Raw genomic sequence first — 27,371 nt, forward strand, 5'->3', positions numbered from 1 at the left:
TGTGTTCGCATGATCTTTTATTGGACTATTGTGATGCAACTTCTTTATATTACAATTACAAAAATGTAATTGGACGTCTGCGTACCCGTGTGACAATTATACTTGCTTTAAAATGACAATTGCAGAGGTAGTGGAATTATTGACACGGTCTGACATGTAGTATGATTGTCTATGCTATTACAACACTGGGACTCAGCTACTGACAGGAGCTAATTTATGTACTCCTTAAGTGAAATCGTTGGGAGTACACAAATCCATATAATATACATAATTCACTCAGAATCGGTGCATGGAACATTCCTGCGCGCTTGCATCCTTAGACTAGTATGGTAATATATGTGTTGTTATACATACAACCAACGTAGTTAAAAACAGGACCTTTTATATTCCAGTTTAAGAGTCGTTATCACCAGGGTGTTATGCCCATTGACTTCTGTGTGTTCTGATGTAAGGCAGACATACAGGTACTGAAAGGTTAGGATTTTTGTTTGTCACTGTGGCTGGGTTCCCTACCACATAAATCCAAGAGTATGTTCTCAAAATGTGATGAATATAACAACTGTGGAAGACTGAAAAGGAAAATAAATGTCACATTCAGATGTCCAAATGAATTACTCACGAGATCAGATGATGGAATAGGATTTGTAAACATCAAGGAGTGAACTGAGAAAAAAATTACACAAATTCGCCCCAAAATACTGTCACAGTTGACTCTCTCACAAAATGCAGTGTCAACACCAATTAAACAATGTCGTTTATAGGCAAACCCTTACTTGCTTATGAATGGATCATATTTAAATACAATATTCATCAGGGTCTAATAAGGCACAGTAACTTGTTAACTTAAACATTTACTGACAATACCTTTTCAATAGTATGAAATGAATGACAGCTTTAGCCTCCTAGTAGAGCAAGACATTCCTGCAACTGCAAATCATCTGCGCTTCCTTTAAGTTTTTAATCCCCCTGTTGATATCCAGATCCATCTGGGAAAACAGATGTGTGAAATAAAAATGTATTGCGGCTAAATATGTATTTGTGTGTGTTTTCCTTGCCACACCAACACTGTCCATTGCACGGTTAAGCTTCTAAGTGCTTTTCAGCCCTTCTGATTAAAAAAGAATGACAATCACAAGTCTTGTAGGAGTCATAATTGAGATACAGTCTAAGCTGTGAATTAATCATAAGAGGATTGTTTTACTTCCAAAAACAATTTACATTACGCTATGACACAACCCGAGTCGATGACATTATGTCCACAGTCAGCAAATCAAGAGAACTCCATCTTTAAATGCATCATTACTAGAGTTACAGCCTTATCATAGTAGGCAACATTTTCATTAGCTACAATAGGATAATAAACATGTGCGTATAAGAGATAAAAACAGAAAACGCATTAACAAAAAGAAAAAGTATAAACATTCTTTGAAATTCCTTGTGATGTATTAGATGCTGTTTGATCATCTGATTCCATGTATACCTATTTAGGCTTAGCATTTTGTTCAGATTAACCTTTACAGAAAAAATATATATTTATAAATCAAAAAGTGTTGGTATTATGATAAGCCTACAGACATACCAAACATGCCCAAAATAAAACATTATAATACAGAATCCTTCATACATAGGAGCCAAGTGTATTTGATAAGGCTAATGGTGCATAATTGTTATTCAATTGACCCAAATTTAAATGTTCACATTAATAATAGTCTGAATCAATACAATTTCATTTTGGTCCTTAAATAATATGCAAATAATTTCAGCATGACACATTTAAAAACGCATCACATCGCCTTCACATTACTATGTACAGAACAATCTGAATACTGTAGATTCATTGTATATAATGAGTATAGTGAAGTATTATTATTTTTCAATATAAGTCATGTATATATATTATACTTAATTGTGGCACAAATCAAAGTTACAGCCAGATTGTTATACTGCATTGCATTGGAATAAAGAATAGACTATTTAAGTGAAAGTGTTACAACCTTATATGATTATGTTTCCTTCACAATAAAAACAGGATATAACTTGAAAGAAACTGTTGAATACTGAAGAGTTAAATCATTCCAAAAACAGCACAACAAATCCTTCAGTTTAGCAATTGATATGGTAACTAAAGGGAAAAGCAACACTATGATATTATTATTTTAGAAATAATGCTTCTGATTATACAAAACACAAACTCAAATCATACACATACTACACATGGTTGAACATGGAAATGAACATGATTTTGCTCCAGAACAAACATAATTGCCTACAAATGGCTTTGCCACAGCAGCACATGAATGCAGTGTGTTAATCTACCGTTAATGTACACCCTGTGAAATGCTAGTATATACACACCTGTTGAAGCTATAGAAGGGAAATAAAAGTACAAAGAAAATATATTCAAAGGCCATAAAAAATACATAAAATTGAAACTAAAGAGAAAACTTTTCTTTTTTTTTTAAACTTATTTAATTTTGGAATTTCTTATCTTTTGACATCACACAGAGCAGCCACTGAGAACAATGTGTCGTTTTGCTATTTGAGGGCAGCTCAGATTGTTACATTTGGTCTAGGTCTTTTGAAACCAGTAGGGGGCAGTGCTATTTGATATATAAAAGTGATTGTACAGTACATTCATCCTTTAATAAGAACTACTGCATACTGACTGACCCCTGTTGTCAGTGACTGGGAATAGAGACACTGCAGCTGCAAGCAAAACGTAGACACTTGCCAATGTAATCCAGCCCACAGTCAAGTTAAAAACTACCATAAATCACATAATCATAATGATATAAAAAAAAATATTTTTCTAAATATGAAATGCTGGTAGGCTACACACAAATTGGGACGGTAAGCAAACTACCGCAATCTAACAGGTGCATATGTCTGTTTCAAGCTGTGTTGAGCTATTTGACTAGAACACAAGAAGTGATGGGTATTAAGAATTCTTTAAAAAATATGAAACTTTTTCTCTGTGGATGGCATCCAGCCAATGGAGGATTTAGAATCAATGTCAAACAATGTTATGGTATATTGCACATTAAAATATATTGCATATAACATAATTTAGTTAATTATTGTTAATTTAGGTCATTATTTGCATATTATCTGTACAAATTATTATTAAACATATATTAAATCATATTAACATGTATACATTTTGTGGTGCAATGAAACAGATATTATTAATTAAGTGAAGCTATACTTTGAATTGTGTACATATGGTACTGTACATAGTTGGTTAAACGATGTTCATTATTATGTTAATAGAAATTGCTGACAAAATTCTTCAAGCAAACATTATGCTTACTACAACTTCCCTCAAAAAGTCATTTCAGAGAGTTAGAGCTGAAAGGATGAAATACTGTACTTAAAAATGAAGGTCACACAAGAAGCTGTTTAACCGTTTCACAATAGGCATGTTAATTTGGTAATTTCTATAACACTTCGATAAATACTTTCTAATGTATATATATATATATATATATATATATATATATTATATATATATAAATATATATATATATATATACAGAGTACCAGTCAAAAGTTTGGACATACCTACTCATTACAGTGTTTCTCTATATTTTTTATATTTCCTACATATAATAGTGAAGACATCAAAACTATGAAATAACACACATGGAATCATGTAGTAACCAAAAAAGTGTTAAACAAATCAAAATATACTTTATATTTGAGGTTCTTCAAAGTAGCCACCCTTTGACTTAATGACAGCTTTGCACACACTTGGCATTCTCTCAACCAGCTTCATGAGGTAGTCACCTGGAAGGCATTTTAATTAACAGGTGTGCCTTGTTAAAAGTTAATTTGTGGAATTTATTTTCTTCTTAATGCTTTTAAGCCAATCAGCTGTTGTCACAAGGTATGGGTGGTATACAGAAGATATCCCTATTTGGTAAAAGACCGAGTCCATATTATGGCAAGAACAGCTGAAAGAGGCAAGGAGAAACGACAATCTATCATTACTTTAAGACATGAAGGTCAGTCAATTCCGAAAATGTCAATAACGTTGAACGTTTCTTCAAGTGCAGTTGCAAAAACCATCAAGCGCTATGATGAAACTGTCTCTCATGAGGACCGCCACAGGAAAGGAAGACGCAAAGTTACCTCTGCTGCAGAGGATAAGTTCATTGGAGTTACCAGCCTCAGAAATTGCAGCCCAAAATAAATGCTTCACAGAGTTCAAGTAACAGACACATCTCAACATCAACTGTTCAGAAGAGACTGCGTGAATTAGGCCGAATTGCTGCAAAGAAACCACTACTAAAGGACACCAATAAGAAGAGACTTGCTTGGGCCAAGAAACACGAGCAATGGACATCAGACCGGTTGAAATCCGTCCTTTGGTCTGACGAGTTCAAATTTGAGATGTTTTCTTTCCAACCACAGTGTCTTTGTGATATGTAGAGTAGGCTTTGCTGGTGACACTGTCAATTATTTATTTAGAGTTCAAGGCACACTTAACCAGCATGGCTACCACAGCATTCTGCAGCGATACTCCAACCCATCTAGTTTGCGCTTAGTGGGAATATCATTTGTTTTTCAACAGGACAATGACCCAGCACACCTCCAAGCTGTGTAAGGGCTATTAGACCAAGAAGGAGAGATGACCTGGCCTCCACAATCACCTGATTTCAACCCAATTGAGATAGTTTGGTCGGACAGTAGAGTGGACAGTAGAGTGAAGGAAAAGCAGCCAACAAGTGGTCAGCATATGTGGGAACTCCTTCAAGACTGTTTGAAAATCATTCCAGGTGAAGCTGGTTGAGAGAATGCCAAGAGTGTGCAAACCTGTCATCAAGGCAAAGGGTGGCTACTTTGAAGAATCTCAAATATAAAATATTTTTTGATTTGCTTAACCCTTTTTTGGTTACTACATTATTCCATATGTGTTATTTCATCGTTTTGATGTCTTCACTCTTATTCTACAATGTAGAAAATAGTAAAAATAAAGAAAAACACTGTAATGAGTAGCTTTTGACTGGTACTGTATATATGACACAACTTAGTTGCATTCTTTACATAAGGCAATGTATCATTGGTGAAAGTTAAACAGCTACTCCCAGAAATGACCATTGTCTACACAAATGAATATCCCTGTTTATACGTACATCAAAACAATGGCTAGGAATAGGTTATATTGCTCATGGATTCTTTATTTGGTATAAACCAGCAATATGCACATTTCTAGATGATTTTGATTGCGAATATCAAGTATTCTTAATAAGGCCCCTGGAAACACAGCCAATAAAAGGAATTTACATTCAACCTCATTAAATATGATTAAATTGCATTTGTTTCATTGTTGTTTTGGATAAGGCCTAAACATGGCCAATTTAGAAGTAGTGCAGCGTATACAGACTCCATGTGCAATATGCAATAGTGAATAAAATAGCGGGTGTGATATCGTTAGATTAGAAGCTTGGCAGTTGTGCAGGTTTAGCTAACGAACACAACGGACACAGTGCGCTAAAGGACAGTATAATACATGGTCACTGGAGCCACCAAACCATGAACTCATCTCTGTTCCTGTGTTGCAATGATATGTCTCTCACCATAACCCTGGTACTAACAGACTTTATGTGTCCTCGCATGTCAGCTCCTAGCATAGGAAGCTGGGATATTAACCTGTATTGATTTCAATCAGAACAGTTGAATTGGGTTGCTGGTGTGGTAGGTTTAGTGGCACAGGCTAAATACATGAGCAGTACTAGATTTCTGTCGACAGGTCGCATTTCACAGATTCCTAGATACGCGACAAAAGCTTCTTTCTCATATTCCAAGCCTTGTGGCCTCCTAACATATCTTACACCATTATCTCCGGCTAGTCTGATGTTTGAGTAGTAGTCAGGGAAATCCTACCCCTTCTTCCAGCAATACACCTTGCAGTGTCCCACGACATGGTTGTCGTTGTTACTCTGGCAGTTTGAGTGTCTCTGAAACAGAGGGGCCCCTGCGGGGAGGCCCCTGAGCGGAACCCTGGAGAGTGAAAGACCAGGAGGCACCCCACTTGAGCTCAGTCTGCAGTTTGATAGTGGCAGAGGGGGACGTGAGGGTGGTGGTGGAGAGGGGTGTGGTTGGCTGGAGGCAGGGGCTCTAGATGTTGGTCTCCCTCTGCATGGCGTCCTCATCTTTGGGGTCTACCATGTCCTCCAATGCCTGGGCGTCCCCATCTGTCTCCTTTTGATCCTGGTCCCTGTCAGGGTCCTCGGTTTCAGTCCGTTTGTACATCTCCTCCTGCTTGCGCTCCTTGGCCAGGAGTCTGTAGTTGATGAAGTTGCCGATGAACAGCCAAATACTGGCCATGATCACCACAGCCCCACAGCAGAAATACATGTACTTGTAGTTTTTGGTGATGTCCACCAGTTTACCTGTAAATAAGAGCATAGAAAGGGTAAATGTTAATACATTTTGTAAAAGTTTTTTAATGTTTTATTGAGTGATGAAGGTCTGTCATATTGTTATGTTCTGCATTTCCAAATATGCCTTTATCAGTTTCTTCATGTCTACTGATCTTTAATGAGGACATTATGTCAAGTAAATGAAGCATTTTGTCAAGGACCAATAATCACAGAATGAACTTTCCATTTGTTGTTATTGTAATTAGACAAATAAGCACATATTATAAGAATGCCAAAACATAAAATGGCTTTTCCACTCTAAATCAGCAAACTCTATAATCAAGATCAAACCAAGTGAATGATTACTAAGCAATAGCACTCCATAAAGCAATAATTGGGTGACTTTAATTTATTCCTTTGGCATATCAACTGCTTAAAAAGTAAACAATGTCTCACAACTGAATTAAGTAGTAATGACTTGAGAGATCAGTGACATACCTGCCAGGGGTGGACCAATGAGGACAGGGCAGCACTCCACAATGGTGGTGAGCCCCACAGCGCTGGAGAACCTCTGAGCCCCCACCAGGTCCATCAGGGTCTCAAACAGCACCGAGCTGACCATGCCGAAGGCAAAGCCAAAGAACACGGCGTACACCACCAGGCCTGTGTAGCTCTCCACCAGGGGGCAGAGGATGTGGCACACCCCGTTGTAGAGCACGGCGAAGCTGAAGAAGTACTGGATCCTGGGCCGGATCCACTTGGAGTTGGCCAGGAGCCCCATGGAGGGCCGGGCAAACATGTCCACGAAGGCCAGGATGGAGAGCAGGAAGGCGGCCGAGTACTCGTCTACGCCTATGTCCTTGGCATAGGCCGTCAGGAAGACGATTGGCGAGAAAAAGCCCAAGAACATGATGACGTTGCCTGACAGGTAGATGAGGAAACCGCGGTGCTTGAAAAGCGACAGGTCAATGAACTTGTTGACAGTCCCCAAACAAGTGGTCGTCTCCTTCTTCTTGGTGGCGGTTTTGGCAACAACCAACTCCTCATCCTTCTTGATCTTGCCCAGCGGTGGCCCCAGGGGCCTCATCAGGGAGCCAGCCACACAGCAATTGAGCAGTATGCCCCCCAGGATGAGGAAGCTGCCCCTCCAGCCGAAGGAGTTGAACAGGTACTGGTTGAAAGGGGCTAGGCTGCTCAGGAACACTGGGCTACCAGCCATGGCTATTCCGTTAGCGATGGGACGCTTCTTATAGAAGTACTTGCCAATCATAGTCAGGGCTGGCTGAAGGTTAAAGGCTAGGCCCAGGCCTTTGTGAGGAGAGAGGATAATATGATTTAGAGTTAAAAAAATCATACATTTCTAACAAGATAATTATCTGATAATTATCTCATAAGTACACATTCGGAATAATATACATTTTCTTCAAGTAGCCAGACTGTGGTCATTAAATGATTTGACAAAACAAGCTTAGCTGTACTCTTGTAATGTATCTATAGTATTTTACTATGAAAGACAGAATGGAAAACTCCAAATCAGTTGTAGGCCTATTTTCAACCAGTCACTTAAGGAGTTTGACACTATAATTAAATAACTCTGAATGAGTTGAAATGGATTTCATCGGAATTACCTCCTATAAGACCGATGCAAACATAAAGCTCCACCACGCTGTTGCAGAAGGAAGCGGATATCAACCCGATAGAAGACAGTACTCCCCCCATGATCATGACAGGTCTGCAGCCATATGTGTTTACCAGTACACTGCTTATGGGACCTGGAAGAGAAACAAATGAGATACTAAAAACATGGTCTTTCATTCAACTCATACATTCAGCCTGTAATAGACTATTTAAAAAAAAAAACTTATTTCACCTTTATTTAACCAGGTAGGCTAGTTGAGAACAAGTTCTCATTTGCAAATGCAACCTGGCCAAGATAAAGCATAGCAATTTGACACATACAACAACACAGAGTTACACATGGAATAAACAAAACATACAGTCAACAATACAGTAGAAAAATAAGTCTATATTCAAAGGCAAAAAAAGGCAAAAAAAAGGCCATGGTGGCGAGGTAAATACAATATAGGAAGTAAATCACTGGAATGGTAGATTTGCAGTGTAAGAATGTGAAAAGTAGAAATAGAAATAATGGGGTGCAAATTAGCAAAATAAATACAGTAGGGGAAGCGGTAGTTGTTTTGGCTAAATTATAGATGGGCTATGAACAGGTGCAGTAATCTGTGAGCTGCTCTGACAGCTGGTTCTTAAAGTTAGTGAGGGAGATAAGTGTTTCCAGCTTCAGAGATTTTTGCAGTTCATTCCAGTCATTGGCAGAAGAGAACTGTAAGGAAAGACGACCAAAGGAGGAATTGGCTTTGGGGGTGACCAGTGAGATATACCTGCTGGAGCGCGTGCTACGAGTGGGTGCTGCTATGGTGACCAGTGAGCTGAGATAAGGCGGGGCTTTACCTAGCAGAGACTTGTAGATGACCTGAAGCCAGTGGGTTTGGCGACGAGTATGAAGCGAGGGCCAACCAACGAGAGTGTACAGGTCGCAATGGTGGGTAGTGTATGGGGCTTTGGTGACAAAACGGATGGCACTGTGATAGACTGCATCCAGTTTGTTGAGTAGAGTGTTGGAGGCTATTTTATAGATGACATCACCAAAGTCGAGGATCGGTAGGATGGTCAGTTTTACGAGGGTATGTTTGGCAGCATGAGTGAAGGATGCTTTGTTGCGATATAGGAAGCCGATTCTAGATTTCATTTTGGGTTGGAGATGCTTAATGTGAGTCTGGAAGGAGAGTTTACAGTCTAACCAGACACCTAGGTATTTGTAGTTGTTCACGTATTCTAAGTCAGAGCAGTCCAGAGTAGTTATGCTGGACGGGCGAGCAGGTGCGGGGAGTGATCGGTTGAATACCATGCACTTAGTTTACTTGCTTTTAAGAGCAGTTGGAGGTCACGGAAGGAGAGTTGTATGGCATTGAAGCTCGTCTGGAGGTTAGTTAACACAGTGTCCAAAGAGGGGCCAGAAGTATACAGAATGGTGTCGTCTGAATAGAGGTGTATCAGAGAATCACCAGCAGCAAGAGTAACATCATTAATGTATACAGAAAAGAGATTCGGCCCGAGGATTGAACCCTGTGGCACCCCATAGAGACTGCCAGAGGTCCGGACAACAGGCCCTCCGATTTGACACACTGAACTCTATCAGAGAAGTAGTTGGTAAACCAGGTGAGGCAATCATTTGCGAAACCAAGGCTGTCGAGTCTGCCAATAAGAATGTGGTGATTGACAGAGTCGAACGCCTTGGCCAGGTTGATGAATACGGCTGCGCAGTAATGTCTCTTATCGATGGCGGTTATGATGTCATTTCGGACCTTGAGCGTGGCTGAGGTGCACCCATGACGAGCTCTGAAACCAGATTGCATAGCGGAGAAGGTACGGTGGGATTCGAAATGGTCGGTAATCTGTTTGTTAACTTGGCATTCGAAGACCTTAGAAAGACAGAGTAGGATAGATATAGGTCTGTAGCAGTTTGGGTCTAGAGTGTCACCCCCTTTGAAGAGGGGGATGACCGCGGCAGCTTTCCAATCTTTGGGAATCTCAGACGATACGAAAGAGAGGTTGAACAGGCTAGTAATAGGGGTTGCAATAATTTCGGCAGATAATTTTAGAAAGAGAGGGTCCAGATTGTCTAGCCCGGCTGATTTGTAGGGGTCCAGATTTTGCAGCTCTTTCAGAACATCAGCTATCTGGATTTGGGTGAAGGAGAAATGGTGGGGGCTTTGGCGGGTTGCTGTGGAGGGTGCCGGGCAGTTGACCGAGGTAGGGGTAGCCAGGTGGAAAGCATGGCCAGCCGTAGAGAAATGCTTATTGAAATTCTCAATTGTAGTGGATTTATCGTGGTGACAGTGTTTCCTAGCCTCAGAGCAGTGGGCAGCTGGGAGGAGGTGCTCTTATTCTCCATGGACTTTACATTGTCCCAGAACTTTTTTGAGTTAGTACTACAGGATGCAAATTTCTGTTTGAAAAAGCTAGCCTTAGTTTTCCTAACTGCCTGTGTATATTTGATCCTAACTTCCCTGAAAAGTTGAATATCACAGGGGCTATTTGATGCTAATGCAGAATGCCACAGGATGTTTTTGTGCTGGTCAAGGGCAGACAGGTCTGGAGTGAACAAAGGACTATATCTATTCCTAGTTCAATTATTTTTGAACTGGGCATGCTTATTTAAGATGGTGAGGAAGGCACTTTTAAAGAATAGCCAGGCATCATCTACTGACGGGATGAGGTCAATGTCCTTCCAGGATACCCCGGCCAGGTCGATTAGAAAGGCCTGCTCGCAGAAGTGTTTTAGGGAGCGTTTGACAGTGATGAGGGGTGGTCGTTTGGTCGCAGACCCATTACGGATGCAGGCAATGAGGCAGTGATCGCTGAGATCTTGATTGAAAACAGCAGAGGTGTATTTGGAGGGCGAGTTAGTTAGGATGACATCTATGAGGGTGCCCATGTTTACGGATTTGGGGTTGTACCTGGTAGGTTCATTGATAATTTGTGTGAGATTGAGGGAATCAAGCTTAGATTGTAGGATGGCCGGGGTGTTAAGCATGTCCCAGTTTAGGTCACCTAGTAGCACGAGCTCAGAAGATATATGAGGGGCAATCAATTCACATATGGTATTGAGGGCACAGCTGGGGGCAGAGGGAGGAGGGAGGTCTATAGCAAGCGGCAACAGTGAGAGACTTGTTTCTGGAAAGGTGAATTTTTAGAAGTAGGGTAATCATGTAATGATTACTTAATGATTTAAGCTTGTTAGTGTTGAAAGACAGCGTGAAACTTCCCGGCTCTGGAAATAGAAGTACTGTAACAAGACCTTGTTGATACTGGTAAACAATGTACAACATTGTGTTGAGTGTTCTGCATGTATTCTTAATTAAGGGGGTGAGGACTGTATTGAGAGATCAGTAACAAACAGGTATGGGTATAACACAGCATTATCTTAGTAGTCAAACAAATAAATGCCTTATTGCCAATAAGAACAGAGCACATTGACAAAACATCTGTTATTTTCCAACTTTGCTACATTTGTATCAGAGATCCCGTCATGACACACAATAAATGTACTGTTGGACCAGCAAGACCAAGTGCAGGTGAGGTCTTGGACATAACTCAGCACCTAGACAATTAACCAATGGGTGCCTGTCAGCCTTGGACAGGCTGCACTGAGAGCTGAGGGCCAAACTAATAGAGCATTAGTCCAACAGAATGAGTCAGAATCGATCACGCCCGTCAAGCACCATCGACTTGCTGAGTGAAGTCAATGAACTGAGCTCTGGTTGGACACGCAATGGTTCTCTCTGTTTCATAAGCTTTCAAGGCACAGCTGCCATTCTAATGCAAAACAGAGACCCAATGTGGCAACCAGTTATCTTATGAAATGGATAATAGGCACTGGCTGTGTGAATACACACTGTATGGGCATAGATAGGTTTCAGATGTAACAGTGAGACAACACTGGTTAACGTAAATGGGCTCCTCTGAATTGGTCTGGTTACACTGGATTAAAGGATTACCAGATGTATTTTCTGAAAGTGCACTGCAATGTAATGTTTTCGTATCTAAAAAGAGGGGTGAGGGGAGGGGGGGGGGGGGGGGGGGGGGGGGTCAGGAACTATGACACACACCTTGAAGTGATCAGAAGACCTTGGCTCCATGGCCCATTTGTCCCTGAGCGCCGTTTCTTTTTCATTCACAATTTTCCATGAGTAACAGTAAGTACTTGATATTGGTAGTACACAGGCAGTTGAATTGAGTGGGGCCGACCAGCATCACGCTACTATGCCACACTGCACTTTCCATTTCATTGTTACCTTCAATAAGGGCTTGCCACACAACTTCTTAGAGGCATACAACACAAGACAACTGGCAGCAAGTGAATCTTAGCAGATGTTGGTTTTAGTGGGTCAACCCGTTATTCAACCCTCTCTATGGTCATTGATAGTACATCAAACTGACAGGTCCAAACAATTCCTTTTAAATTGTGTCCTTGTCAAATTTCTAAAAGTTGTTGTTGAGGGAAACTTTGTCCTTTGTATTTCTAAAGTCCTGTTATGTTTGAACGACTGGTCTCCATTACTTGATAGGGTGAGGAATGACTCTGATTCTATGGCATGTCACACAATATCCCCTTTCATGACAGACGTTAAACAAAAGGAAGAGTAAATTGAATAAGAAACGATAAGAGTAATGAAAGATTTTTCCCTTTTTTTGAATAATGCCCCTATTAGCAAGCAGAAGATGTGCCGTATCTGTGTTGGACTCGGGGAGCGGTGCTTTTTAAAAAGCAGTTTGGGGAAGACGTCGCCTGACTTCATTTGCTATGCTTGAATCTTTTTTCGACCTTGATGAGAGGAGCCATCCTCGTTTGCATACAGAGCACTTGTCAGTATTCTCCTGAGTCTGGTGGTGGAACCTGGATAGGCCAAGTGGAGGGAGCCCTTGAGGTTTCATATTAGCTCCTTTTAAAAAGGAATTCATAAGTGAAGTTTAATTGCTGCAATAGCTGGACACACTTTCCAGGTTACCAAAAGCAAATTAGGAGTTTGTTTTGACAGTAACTTTAAGGACAATAAATTAGACTATTAGTGACATTGAACACGCTATATTTGAATATACTGTATCTCAGGCCCTATGTAACGGCGTTCCTCCTCTTCATACGAAGGAGGAGGAGTAGTGATTCGACCAACGTGCAGCGGGTTGTGAATACATAATGATTTATTAGACAGACGACGAAAACACGAAAACAAACACTTGGAAATGATTTACAAAATAACAAAACAACGAAGACTGACCTAAACTTAAGAACTTACATGTAACACGCAGAACGCAAGAACAGGAAAAAAACAGACTACACAAAAACCGAACGAACAAACATACCGAAACAGTCCCGTGTGGTGCAACATACACAGACACGGAAGACAACCACCCACAACGAACACTGTGAAACAACCTACCTTAATATGACTCTCAATTAGAGGAAACGCCAAACACCTGCCTCTAATTGAGAGCCATACCAGGCAACCCTTAAACCAACATAGAAACAGAAAACATAGACTACCTACCCAAATTCACGCCCTGACCAATTAAACACATACCAAAACAACAGAAAACAGGTCAGGAACGTGACACCCTACCAATATGATTGGGATCAATAATAAAACATTTTAATGAAGCATGATCAGATACCATAACTTAATGTTGCTTGTGTCTTGAGGCAAAATATGGACTCAATCATGGAAACAAATACCTACAAGAGCATGGGTATACCCGTCAGTTACCCTTCCAGCTGTGATTTATTTCACAGGACCTAAAAGCTAGTTTGACAGCAGAAAGATGGAAGTTTGTGTAACCCATTTTTCTACCACTCCCTGATTTGTGAGGTTGGAAAAGAAAAGGTTGATAAACCGTCAAGATAGCTGACTATGCAGGAAACTGATGTTTGCAATCCATCATACTATTAATGTCTCTCTCATTACGGAATAAAGCGCTGATATATGAAACTTAGAGTTGTTTTCCAGAACAGTTATGCAAGGACGCAAACATGAATTCTATAAGTGGTTGATCGACTAATAACACAGCTTAGCTAGCCATATGTCTTCTGGACAGTTCAGTTAGCATTGAGGCTAATGTGCCTGGCAGTGAGAGAGCTCTGCTGTGCAGACCGTCAACAGAGGATGGTACTGTACGTAGCCATGCTGCCTAGCCTAGCCAAGGTCAACTGTCCCTCTCTCTGTGTGGATTAGTGACATTGATCCAACACTGACACACACACAGCCTCCATTTTAGCACGTCACTGCAGAGCGACACTCAGCCAGGCTAGAAGGGAGGAGGGACGGGAGATCTGCAGTAGGCGGCAATATAGCTGATGTAATAGTGTGCAATATTTCACAATAAATTCCCTTTGGGCTCTTTTCTGCACCCATCAACATCATGACTAATCATTCATCTCAGTATCTGTGTTACACCCTGGGTTATGGAGACACACAACACCCAGGAAGATATGAAATAGTTGCCTTCACTTACAACCACAAATGCACAACAACTGTATCTAATATGTGTGTGTGGCCATACATCATAAAAATAGGTTGGCTGCTGTTGTTTGAAATCAGCAAGAGCCACAGTGTCACGTTCTGACCTTAGTTCCTTTTTTTTGTCTCTATTTTAGTTTGGTCAGGGCGTGAGTTGGGGTGGGCATTCTATGTTTTGTTCTATGTTTTGTATTTCTGTGTTTGGCCTGGTATGGTTCCCAATCAGAGGCAGCTGTCAATCGTTGTCTCTGATTGAGAACCATACTTAGGTAGCCTGTTCCCACCTGTGTTTGTGGGTAGTTGTTTCCTGTTTTGTGTTGTGTCACCTGATAGGACTTTTTCGTTGTTTCACCTTTGTTATTTTGTATTCAGTGTTCTGTTTAATAAATTTATCATGGACACGTACCACGCTGCATTTTGGTCCGATCCTTCATATTCCTCATCAGACGAGGACAATGATCGTTACACACACATAGTCTTATCCTGATGTTTGAGGATATGGCAAGCATTTCCAGTTTGTTTGCTCTGTGATTGACATCCAATCAGCATCATAAGTGGCACGGCTATCTTATCAGTTAGGGAGTCTGCCTGATGACTGCCCTGGAGAATTCAGTATGTGTCTGACCTCTGAACTCGTGGTTGAGGTGGCAGTTGCGTCAAAAGCACAGACGGCAGGCGGTGTGAAAAACAACAGGTGCGTTGTAAAGGAGCCACAAGTCTCCTTCCTCTTCCAAGAGGACAAACACCCTCAATAAGCAGCTCTCTGATTGGGGTAAATATTTGGTGATGCGTGATTTGTTTTTCTGCCATGTTATTCCAGAGAGCAGCATATACCGCACTGGGCTGTCCGTTGCTTGTCGAAATGAAGAATTCATTAAACACTAAAAGGACAATTGCTTTATCAGCCTACAGCTGGTGCAAACACATAGGACAAGAGAGCAGGTGTTTAATGAATAGCTGATGAAGCTCTGTTCTCCCCTTTTGCTCAGAGATCAATATGAATGAATTACACTAAACATTTTAATGAGGGACAAGTGCCTTGTACAGGCTTGTCACATATAGAGGATGGTATTGGGTGTCCTTGGCTCTCTATGGCCAATTGGCCATCACTGTCACCGCCATCACAACAACAATCTAGGATACAACAAACCCTGTTGACAGCAACAATTAGAAATGACTGGATAGGATGGCATACGCTAACAGATGGCCAGCATGGCACTGCCAAGCAATGTGCCTACTGGGTAACCTAGTGAGGGGTAAAGTCATGCTGAGAAGGAGAAAATGTGATGCATGACTACTACAATATGCTGATGACTAGTCACAGAAACCATGTGTTCCTCTTGAATGTCAATTTAAAGATGGTCATAGGTTCTCATAGGAGACACACAATAAGATCAGTACAGGTACCTTGTACCATACTTAGGGCCTGAGTTTTCCCTGGACAGGTCACATGGTGAAGATAAACTCCATATACAGAACCCCAACCTTCTTAACAAATCAGATAGACGACTTCAACAAGAGACTATCTGGACACCAACTTCTTGTCTTGGTCTTACCTCCTGCGTACATGACGGCCAGCATGATGGAGGAGATCCATGCTATCTGGCTGTAGGAGCAATCAAAGATCTTCTGGATGTCCTTGAAGTAGACGGTGATGGCCTTGGGGAAGGCGTAGGAGAAGCCGATGGAGATGAAGGATCCCAGCACCACGGCCCAGCCCCAGCCCCCGTCCGGAGGGGTCACTGCTGGGGGGCCTGCGGCAGGGGGTGGCATCTCTGACCCGGATGGCTCTCAGCGCTCACTGTTTACTGGAGGGGGAAAGAGGAAGAACAGGGGTCAGTACAGGGGAGATATGAAGAGGAAGAGGAAAGAGAGGGTCGGTACAGGGGAGATATGAAGAGGAAGAGAGGGTCGGTACAGGGGAAATATGAAGAGGCAGAGGAAAGAGAGAGTCAGTACAGGGGAGATATGAAGAGGAAGAGGAAAGAGAGAGTCAGTATAGGGGAGATATGAAGAGGAAGAGGAAAGAGAGAGTCAGTACAGGGGAGATATGAAGAGGAAGAGGAAAGAGAGAGTCAGTACAGGGGAGATATGAAGAGGAAGAGGAAAGAGAGAGTCGGTACAGGGGAGATATGAAGAGGAAGAGGAAAGAGAGGGTCGGTACAGGGGAGATATGAAGAGGCAGAGGAAAGAGAGAGTCGGTACAGGGGAGATATGAAAAGGAAGAGGAAAGAGAGGGTCGGTACAGGGGAAATATGAAGAGGCAGAGGAAAGAGAGGGTCGGTACAGGGGAGATATGAAGAGGCAGAGGAAAGAGAGAGTCAGTACAGGGGAGATATGAAGAGGCAGAGGAAAGAGAGAGTCAGTACAGGGGAGATATGAAGAGGAAGAGGAAAGAGAGGGTCGGTACAGGGGAGATATGAAGAGGAAGAGCGGGTCGGTACAGGGGAAATATGAAGAGGCAGAGGAAAGAGAGAGTCGGTACAGGGGAGATATGAAAAGGAAGAGGAAAGAGAGGGTCGGTACAGGGGAAATATGAAGAGGCAGAGGAAAGAGAGGGTCGGTACAGGGGAGATATGAAGAGGCAGAGGAAAGAGAGAGTCAGTACAGCGGAGATATGAAGAGGAAGAGGAAAGAGAGAGTCGGTACAGGGGAGATATGAAGAGGAAGAGGAAAGAGAGGGTCGGTACAGGGGAAATATGAAGAGGCAGAGGAAAGAGAGAGTCAGTACAGGGGAGATATGAAGAGGAAGAGGAAAGAGAGGGTCGGTACAGGGGAGATATGAAGAGGAAGAGCGGGTCGGTACAGGGGAAATATGAAGAGGCAGAGGAAAGAGAGAGTCAGTACAGGGGAGATATGAAGAGGCAGAGGAAAGAGAGGGTCGGTATAGGGGAGATATGAAGAGGCAGAGGAAAGAGAGAGTCAGTACAGGGGAGATATGAAGAGGAAGAGGAAAGAGAGAGTCGGTACAGGGGAGATATGAAGAGGAAGAGGAAAGAGAGAGTCGGTACAGGGGAGATATGAAGAGGCAGAGGAAAGAGAGTGTCGGTACAGGGGAAATATGAAGAGGCAGAGGAAAGAGAGGGTCGGTACAGGGGAGATATGAAGAGGCAGAGGAAAGAGAGTGTCAGTACAGGGGAGATATGAAGAGGAAGAGGAAAGAGAGAGTCGGTACAGGGGAGATATGAAGAGGAAGAGCGGGTCGGTACAGGGGAAATATGAAGAGGCAGAGGAAAGAGAGAGTCAGTACAGGGGAGATATGAAGACGAACAGGGGGAGAAACCGTTGAAAAGCTCTCTGGGTAGGGGAGCTGGACAATAATGATGATAATGACGTCTCCACTCCCTCTAAGATTAATTTCTGTACTGTAAATTTAGGGTTGAATAACGAATAAAAAATGTAAGTTATAAAAAATGTATACTAAAAGAACTCTCATATGTGGACTACTTGTGGACAATTCTCTCCCACATAAGGTGGACTACTTATGTGGACCATTAGGCACAATATTCAGAGGTTAAAGGTTGTTTGGAGACAATTGTAGCTAACACCAATACCACATTGACAATGGCATGATTTAAGTGTACGCCCTACTGAAAATCAGTTTCCCACAGGTTGAGGCCATGTCCCTGTCATTTAAACACTTGACTGCTGGGTCATAAGACCAGATCTCAGCTCCAGAAAGCACGTGAGCACACTGACAGAGTTAATCACCCTTGTCACAAGGTTGAGTTTCTACCTTAAACCAGATCAGCTCTTGGCCCACCCACTTTTCACCTTGAGGGTAGCCCCCTCCACCCCCACCCCCCATTCTGCCCTCCCATTTCCAGAAGGTAATGGAGTAATGGAAACCAGAATGGGTGGAGAGTGGAGTGACAGGGGAGTGTTGTACGGGCAGCAGTGACCAAGATCACGTGTCTTTATTGACAAAGCAAACATGTCTCTGATCGTATATACACACATACACCACACATACACACTTTCTAAATTGTTCAAGAGATATCATGGTTAAGAGGTAGCTGCTTAGTTCCAGACACACAATCTACAACAACTGATGAGTGATATTAATATGTGCCTTCGTGATCCAATGAGCTTAATTAACATTCAATTTTTTTCTGATCTCACATACATAACACAACCAACCACTGGCTTATGAAGGCATTTCAACATCACAAGTAAAAGCTTATTTCAATGGGATTATCCTAGTTTAGTAAAACGTGCCTTGCCATACTCTAGACGATACAGCTTAACAGGGGTATGGCATGGCTTTGATTAGGTAGGTTAGAAGCATGAAGGAAGACCCATAACACATTACCTCTGTTCAAGGTAAAGAGTTGAGGAAAGTGGTTGAAGTTCCAACCAAACCAGAAGGGCACAAAAGCACTAAAACTAGAACCTACCATTTTAATCTCAAGAGTGGCTGTAAAACGGGCTCCATGGCAACAACATGGTGCAGTGGCATCAATAAATTATATCGGTCTCTGTCTCTCATCAAGTCGTGGCCAGATCAGATTGCACTGCTGTGGAGCCTCATTCATATTCAGTCCCATCTCAGCTGACAACGGCAGGTAATTAGCTAAACTAGTCGCTAGTTTAGCTAATTCTGAAAGGTTGACCTTTCAGAAGAAAAAAGGAAAACGTGAATGAAGACAGTGACTCAACGTCACTATAAAGACGTTAGAAAGCCTATTTATATCTTATGCTAAAACTGATAGTAGTTGAAATTCGAGATTTTATCAGCTGGTTTATAGCTACTACACTACACTAGAGGTCGACCTCTACACTACACCACACTACACGACTTCTGACACACACATACACACAAACACAACATTGTTTAGGTAAGGAATATCTCCAACCTAGCTTTTCTAAATAAAGACGTTGTTTCATCACAACTATGTAAACACAGTTCTTATTTAACAGACACCATGAGTATTTGTGGCCTGTATTATGTGGGCTTAACGGAGGGTGAAGTGGTACAGAACATGTATTCCTACAGGCGTTCCCGGGCATCTTCACCTCACTCTTTTCAGGTGTTTGACTTACAATAATTTTTACATTTCTAACTTAAGCTAAATTTTTTGCTTATCACTGAAATATATAATCCTCTGTGCATATTCCCATGTGTTGCTCTTTTAATTAAACTCAGAGATTATCTATTTTTCAAACATCCATATGGTATTAAAGTCTAATCTGATTATTGGCTGGGGTTGATAGTGGGGTTGGTTGATTGAACGTGACGACAATGCATAACGGGGTCTCCGGACTCAAGCTGCTTAGGTTTATAAGTCTGAATAGTATAGTGAACATACCAGAACACACAGTGTAAGCGATGATAACAGTCACACAAAAAAACTTTCTGTGAGTATACAAAACAAGTTTGTTTAGGCTGTTTGACTTACATGAGCCTACTTGTGTTCTTCAAGATAAGTTTATTCATTCTTTGTGCTCCACAGAAGTTTCTCCCCTCTCCCCATGATGTCATGTGTCCTCTGTAATGTGTCTTTCCTCTGTTTGGTGTCTCAGAATAGCAGCTGACAGAAGGATGGGCAGACGCTTTCACAGCCAGAGACAACCAACCCCAGTCCCGTCCAACCAGAAGGATGTGTCCCATCTAAGCCAATCACAAGACACTTCAGATGCCTGTCCTTGCCCATTGTTGAACTGAGCAAACAGTGTGCCTACCTTAGGTCTACCTGTGCTCGAAACTCTCCTGTTACCGTAAACTTCAGGGAAGGTTAAATGGACAATGGAGCATTAGAATTAGAATGCAGAGGCAGGTAGCCAACCACTACAACAGCATTCCTCTAATCAAATTATCTCAATGACAAGCTGATCAGAGCATGTAACACAATAGTGTGTGTGTGTCTTTGGTTTGGCAGTTTGTCAAGCTGGTAGGTCTGCATTTTCCTTTGTAAATCACAAGGCTACTTCGTCCAAGGTCGAACCTGAGGGATAGCTTGACAGGCTGCCTAAAGTCTGCCTTCTGACATTCATGGCCAAGGTAAACTGATCCTAGACCTGTGCTGACTAAGGGGTACAACTTCTGAGCCTGTCTGTGTTCTGTTTCAGGTGAGCTACGTTGAGTAACAATGAAGCCAGAAACAGAGAAGCCGTGTAACTGAGTTAACGGACACAATGTACCACCTGCAGCAACACAACTGACTGCCCATGAGCAACATGATGAGCAGGATTGGTGGCTTTGTGTCTCTTGGTACACCCAACAGGATTATGTGGCATAGAGTGTGCAGAGCGAAAATGAAAATGGATATGTAACCTACTCAGAGTTATCTTGGCACCACGTTGACAGAACGATTTGAGTAAATATAGAGCCACTCTGAGGCTGGTTGCGGTTTTGAGCTTTGCAAATTATGGGATAATCACACTTTTTTTCATTGACGTGTTATCATTTTGGTTTTATAAATAGCAGCTACGCCAATTGCCACGGTCATAGAGGTGAAGTAGAACAATGATACAAAACTATTTTTCTCATATCTTGTAACTGCATTTGAATTCTGCCTAAATGTAAAACAGGCAGTATAGAAGTTTCTTGTTGGGCCCTTGCTCAGAGGTATTAATGGCATTCAGGCATTGCGAGGTCACTAACGTCACCATGCTGTAGTCTGGTTTGTGTATCCACAGACCTTCAGGCAGGTACAGGCCACTCCTGTGACAGTCTAGTCCTCAGGGAATCTTGTGTCACCTTGGATGAAACTGACAAGAAGATTTGAGCCAAGTGTTTTCATTAGCATCATACACTACCTGATTAAGTAGGTCTGAATAGCCTGTGGGAGAGGAAGACATGAGGAAGAGATAGAGAGCAAATCAATTGAGAGGGAGAAAATTAGTGCTTGTAAAAGGGACTTTCCAGGTGAACAAAATGGAGAGCAGTTATTGATCACATCAATCAAAATCATTTTGATTGATTATAAGAATTCAGGGAGAACATCTCCAGAACAGAAGCCAAGAGAAATGTCTAATCCGCCTTCTCTGAATGTCGCTGGTTCGAATACCTGAGCTGACAAAGGTGTAAAACCTGTCGATGTGATCTTGAGCAGGCACTTAACCATAATTTGCTCCAGGGGCGCCGTACTACTATGGCTGACCATGTTAAAGCAACACATTTCACTGTATGTGACAATTAAACATATTTCCCCCACCCCCTTTTTGTTTGATATCACAGCACCAATGTTCTCTAAACAACAGCCAGAGAGTCTTGTACAAAGTCACGACAAAAGATAGTACGTTTCTGCTTTCCACCAGACACTGGGTGATGAATTCACACAAAGCTCATAAGGTCATCAATACAATATCAGTGTGCCCTCGGCTCAGTGTACCTCGAGTCTGACGTCCTTCACTATCAACAGATGAGTTTAATACATAACATACAGCAAGGAGTTTAGTGACCATCAACCTGTGACACAAATGAGTGTCACAAATAGAACACTGGAAATCATGTGTATACAATAAAGAGAAAGTTCATAAATATGCTAAGTATTGTGTTAATGACTCTTAACTGAATATTAACTTTATCCATCTGAAATGTTCCCTATTACAGTGCTCTATACAACTCTGTGTTGTCTTTCAGAAGCAATTTTCATTGACCATTGCCATATGTCAGGCCATACGGCAGGTGCCCATCCCCGGCCCCAATCAAAACATTTTCCTATACAACATGCTTTCCATACCTGTTGGCTTATTGGGGCGGCAGGTAGCCTAGTGGTTTGAGCGTTGGGCCAGTAACCAAAAGGTTGCTGGATTAAATCCCCAAGCTGACAAGGTAAAAATCTGTCATTCTGCTCCTGAACAAGGTAGTTAACCCACTGTTCCCCGATAGGCTATCATTGTTAATAAGAATTTGTTCTTAACTGACTTACCTAGTTAAATAAAGGTTCAATTGTTGGCCTCATAGTACAACTTGCAGACTTTTCCTTTTTCAAGAAGAGGCTCCAAAACCTTAATATTACCACCGTGTTTATATGTTTTCCCAAAACAAAGACTGTTTCTGGAATTCCTGATTTGTTCTTCTCAAGTAGAAAACCAACCAATTCTGGTTCGACGCCCAAAACATGCTTTGGTTGAGGTCAAAGTGGCAGTGGAAAATGGTGACATAGGATTTAAAATTCCACCCAGCAGAGTATAATTTCTTAGACCCTCAGGTCTATTCACTGTACCAATACCACATAGTGAGCTCTTTTAATGATGAGCATAGAAATAGCACACCTAGAACAGATCTACCACTTCTTAGACTTGCTTCAATGTGAATTGTATATATTTTTTATAACCTTTATTTAACTAGGCAAGTCAGTTAAGAACAAATTGTTATTTACAATGACGAACTACCCCAGTCAAACTCGGACAATGCTGGGCCAATTGTGCACTGTCCTACGGAACTCCCAATCATGGCCAGATGTGATGCAGCTTGGATTCGAACTAGATACTGCAGCGACGCCTCCTGCACTGGAATACAGAGTCTTAGACCACTGCGCCACTCGGGAGCCCAGAAGGAATGACAGACCTATAATGCACATTTCTATGTGAATTTGGTCAGGTGGCCCAAAAAGTTGCATATTGCAGTTTTAATGATATAGGCTACGCACGAAAGCAAACTGTTGAAACAAATGAACTCTCATTCTCTCAATACATTAATTCTAGGACTTGGCATGTCAAAAGTGTAAGCCAGGGTGGTGTTGAATGGGCTTGTAGCCTTTTCGAAAGCAGGCACGTGACCTCAAGGTCACCTTAAAGTAATGTATGTACTGTAGCAAACGTGTATCCGTAGAACTAGCTCATCATTAACCACAACTGCCATCTCTCACTTCACACAAAACGATTCAACGTTGACATAAACATTCATCAAGATGGAAAGTAATCTACCAGAAACAGTGATCCAGTATAAAGTTTCCTCTTTGAAGACCTGTATAGTAAAGACGCAACAGAAAGAACAACCTCCATGGTTTCTCAATAGAAGAAAGACGACTGAGAGACAATGGGGCCATTGACAGCCAGAGTAGACACACCCTGCCCAGCAGTCAGGGGTCTTTCCATGAAAATAATCAATAGGTGTTTGATACCCTATTATTGTAGTTTCTGCTTTCTAACTTCTATGGCAACACACCCAGAAAGTAGTCTTACAACTGGTAATGGCAAAGCACACAATAAGTCTATCTACCACATTTAGGGCTATAAGGAGATATTTTGAGCAACAATAGACCTGTTAATATAATGGCATTACAAGAGTAAATACCAAGTTACTACACAGGTATGAGAACAACTTGGTGTAAAGTGTTACCGGATGCCTTTTACTAAAGGTTCTCTTAACCCATTACCGAGCTGATTTTGTTCAAATGCATAGGTGGTGACGTATCTACCATCTACCAGCTAACCACACCCACTTAGACTACTTATTAGACATGTCTTCAGCTGCTAAGTAAGTACCTTTAATTACCATGGAAGGCCTTGAGCGGTGCCTGTGCGTAGTCAGCAGGTGCGATTGATTTAGCTCACCCAGCGTGCCAGGTAGGTGGTGTTAACTTTTGGAACCGTTCCATTGGTCCTTAAGTGCCAACTCTGCCCTCCTGGTGCACAGGGTGAGCTAAAACAAGTGGTGATTTCTGTCTAGGCAGAGTGTCATGGCTCCGGCGCAACATCCAGTACTGCCAGTGCCAAGAACCAACCTGCCAAGAACCATGCCAATATGTTCTGCAGCGTCAATACCTAAGTAATGGTATGGGAAAACATTACATATTACACCACACATTTTAAGTGTAAAGCTTTAGTAGTTTGATAACAGTGTGTAGATGATTCTTCTAAATTCTTGTACAACAAACATTTTTTCATTAGCTTCCATTGATTTGAGGGACATTTAATCCAAGTATTTGTTTGAGGGGGGGTCAAAGGGGACCACTGAGTAAGGGTTAGGCTACGTAAACGCCAAACAGGACATCCATAACTGGAGAAAAAGCATAAACAAACTGGGCTCTGACCGAACATGAACTGTCTCTTACAACTTCTTTTGATAAGCTACGGCTGTAGAGGACTGAAATACTCACAGGGGATTAGTCTGAGCTCCACTCCTGTTTTCTACTACAGCACCATGGGACTGGAGCACTGGACGGAGCACCTAAGCCACGTTGTTGATCAAGGGTTCTTGTGCCAGGCTAGGGACTTACTGAAGGTATGCAACCTAATACATACCTGACTCCAGTTGGCATATTACACGGTATACATCTAAGGCATTTCTATGCCTAATATACTGTGATGTAGGACACCGGAAATTGTTTCATATTGAATCGTGCAAGCACTTATTAAACATCAAAAGCACCAAACCTTGACAACGGGAACAGCTTAATATCAAATCAAATGTATTTATATAGCCCTTCTTACATCAGCTGATATATCAAAGTGCTGTACAGAAACCCAGCCTAAAACCCCAAACAGCAAGCAATGCAGGTGTAGAAGCACGATGGCATAATAGATTGTATACTAGGGCCGGAAATTGCCAGGGAGCTCACGTCATGATATTATCACGATATTTAAGCTGCTTATACGATATGTATTGCGATTCTCACAATTCTATATGTATTGCGATTCGATACTGAGATTTTATTGCAATTTGATGTTCCAAATTTGCAAACATATGAGAACATATTGCTCACTATATCTACTGCAGAGAGACAAGAGAGAGCATGAGAAAATGAGTTTTGATTAGTCATGGAAATAAAAGTGCTGGAAACATGTTGGCTCAATATTTAAAAAGAAGATGGAGAACAAGCTTAAGGATGAACAATACCAGAGTTTTGGCACAGGTTCAACTGACTAGCACTAGCTAACGCTGATTAGAAAATCATTACTATATCTATTTATTTGTCCAAAATAATATTGCTAAATGTAACTGTATCGATTTTTCCCCCATCACTATTGTGTACACAATAATAATCATAACAACAGCTTTGTAAATACTATGTCAACACCACAAACTTGTTTGGGAATTATTGTAACACCTAAGTGTTAAAACCTCAGCAACTCAGCAGCCCTAAGGTTTGATTTTCTACCCACATGCTCAGGGGGAACACTGCTTTAGTTTACATGAAAACAGTGAAACACATTAGAGCAGAGGAAAATGAATGTGGCTTGAGGGCTATGACAACCTTCCAGTACTTAGGATCGAGTCAGAGGTCATGTTACCCAAATCACAACAGTGAAAGATGGCCTACGGGCTGCTGACGATGGTTGGCTGGTCACTGCTTGTTTTAGTCACGATGAGAAACCCTTTCCCCTGTGAGATGGCAGTCTATAAAACTGATTTATCTCCAGAGGGGTTGGGAAGCCAGATGGATGGTGAGGCTAAGAGGCAGATGACAAAGGGTTGTGGAGATGAGTCAGCTAAGCTTGAAGCTAACCATCCATGTATTATTTAGCTACATAGACTAGCGCACAAGAATGCACCATTTATATTGAGATTTTAATGTTTCCTAGCCATCTGTCAGGTCAACTATGAAGTGGTGGCTCAATAAAGTGGAGAGGCCCCTATCTAGGTTACAATACAACAATGTACAAAGGTTTCTCATGTCTGCAATATCTACATATTACCCTGCCATTAGTAACCTCAAAAAAGTAGTCCAGTACCAGAGACAGAACCAGCCTACGGCCAGTACCAAAACTTCTCCAATAGGCCTACCACAGAGCAAAGTCATGACCTGGGGAGGAACGTGAAAACCCCTCAAGTGCATTATTAATTCATAATCAATATGTGCACATAGCCAAATCTATGGCCCATTGTTCTTTGTCTACATATCTTTCAACAATGCAAGCCATATATTGCCCAACATCCCAATAACATCGTGCATTACCCAAGAACCAGGCAGACTTCGCTGGTCATTTTGTAAAAAAACATTTTTATCTCGTGCTATATCAAGTCAAGGTGGAAAAAAGACAGACCAAACGTGACTGACCGATGTTATATTTAAAGCGCACCAGCTGACCCGGAGAGTGAAACATCCTCTGCTTGGTCCAAACCTGTTTACGAAAAACCTTCAGATCAGATCCTTGGATAATAATAGACTAGTATGATTTGGTAACTGTGTCATCTCAGTGGGAAAATGGCTACATCATATTAGGCATCGAGACGCACGGGATGAGAAGATAAATGTACAGTAGACCTACTGATCGGTGATGCCTCAAACTATGATGCAATACCCGCGTGTAGATCCTAATCCGTGTAGTCAGATACTCTGTGTGCGTGTGCTGCTGATAGAAACCGGATGGAACCAGCCAAATATGCATATCATAGTCTACACTGGGCCTACATAAAAAAGTATTCATAATTCTCTAGGCTAATGTAGTCTATAAGCATCAATCGCACAATACTGGGAGTAATAAGAGTAACAAATAACATGTCTGTCGGTGCCACATTTCGTTAACTCCGTGATTACGCACAATATATGTACATTTCAAGCTGAAACATAATGTAATTCAAAATCCAGCCTATTGTTTGTTTTATAAAGCATGTAGCCTACGTGATGTAGGCTATTGTTGTCCCGATGACCAAGCAGCTCTCTAAATGCCGAAGCAAAGCGTATCATTGACAACAATAATAATTGTGAACGCACGGGCAGCTGTTCGGAGTTTAGTAAGCATTATTCCATCCCGGATAACTTTCAGGAAACGCATATTACCTTTTGCGAATATAGGCGCGGTCTATCCCCAAATGTGGTATGTGGTCCTTGGTCGCTGACCTTGTCAGTGTTGCGGGAAGATGGGGCTGTATTCTATTTGAATTCGCTTACTAGGAAGCTGAATGTGACGTAGAGCGTTGAAAGAAGGCGGCCCAACCTGCTGTTATTCTGGACCACGGGAAGCATAGCGCTGGAGACAAGAGACCGGCCAGAGCATCAAGTAAAACCAGCCGGCTTGC

At 41.8% G+C, this 27,371-nt stretch overlaps 1 protein-coding gene across 1 annotated transcript; it reads right to left on the bottom strand.

Annotated features, from left to right (window-relative positions):
* LOC129838320 (monocarboxylate transporter 2-like) lies at window positions 1-27,371 on the bottom strand. The gene is made up of 5 exons (XM_055905231.1): window positions 27,133-27,371; window positions 16,015-16,266; window positions 7,994-8,137; window positions 6,864-7,673; window positions 1-6,395 (listed from the first exon to the last, which is right to left on the bottom strand). Exons 2-5 carry the CDS (start codon window positions 16,229-16,231, stop codon window positions 6,121-6,123), a joined length of 1,446 nt encoding a protein of 481 aa, XP_055761206.1. The 5' UTR covers window positions 16,232-16,266; window positions 27,133-27,371; the 3' UTR covers window positions 1-6,120.

The sequence above is a fragment of the Salvelinus fontinalis genome, chromosome 39 (genome assembly GCF_029448725.1).
Source record: "Salvelinus fontinalis isolate EN_2023a chromosome 39, ASM2944872v1, whole genome shotgun sequence".
Taxonomy (NCBI): Eukaryota; Metazoa; Chordata; class Actinopteri; order Salmoniformes; family Salmonidae; genus Salvelinus; species Salvelinus fontinalis.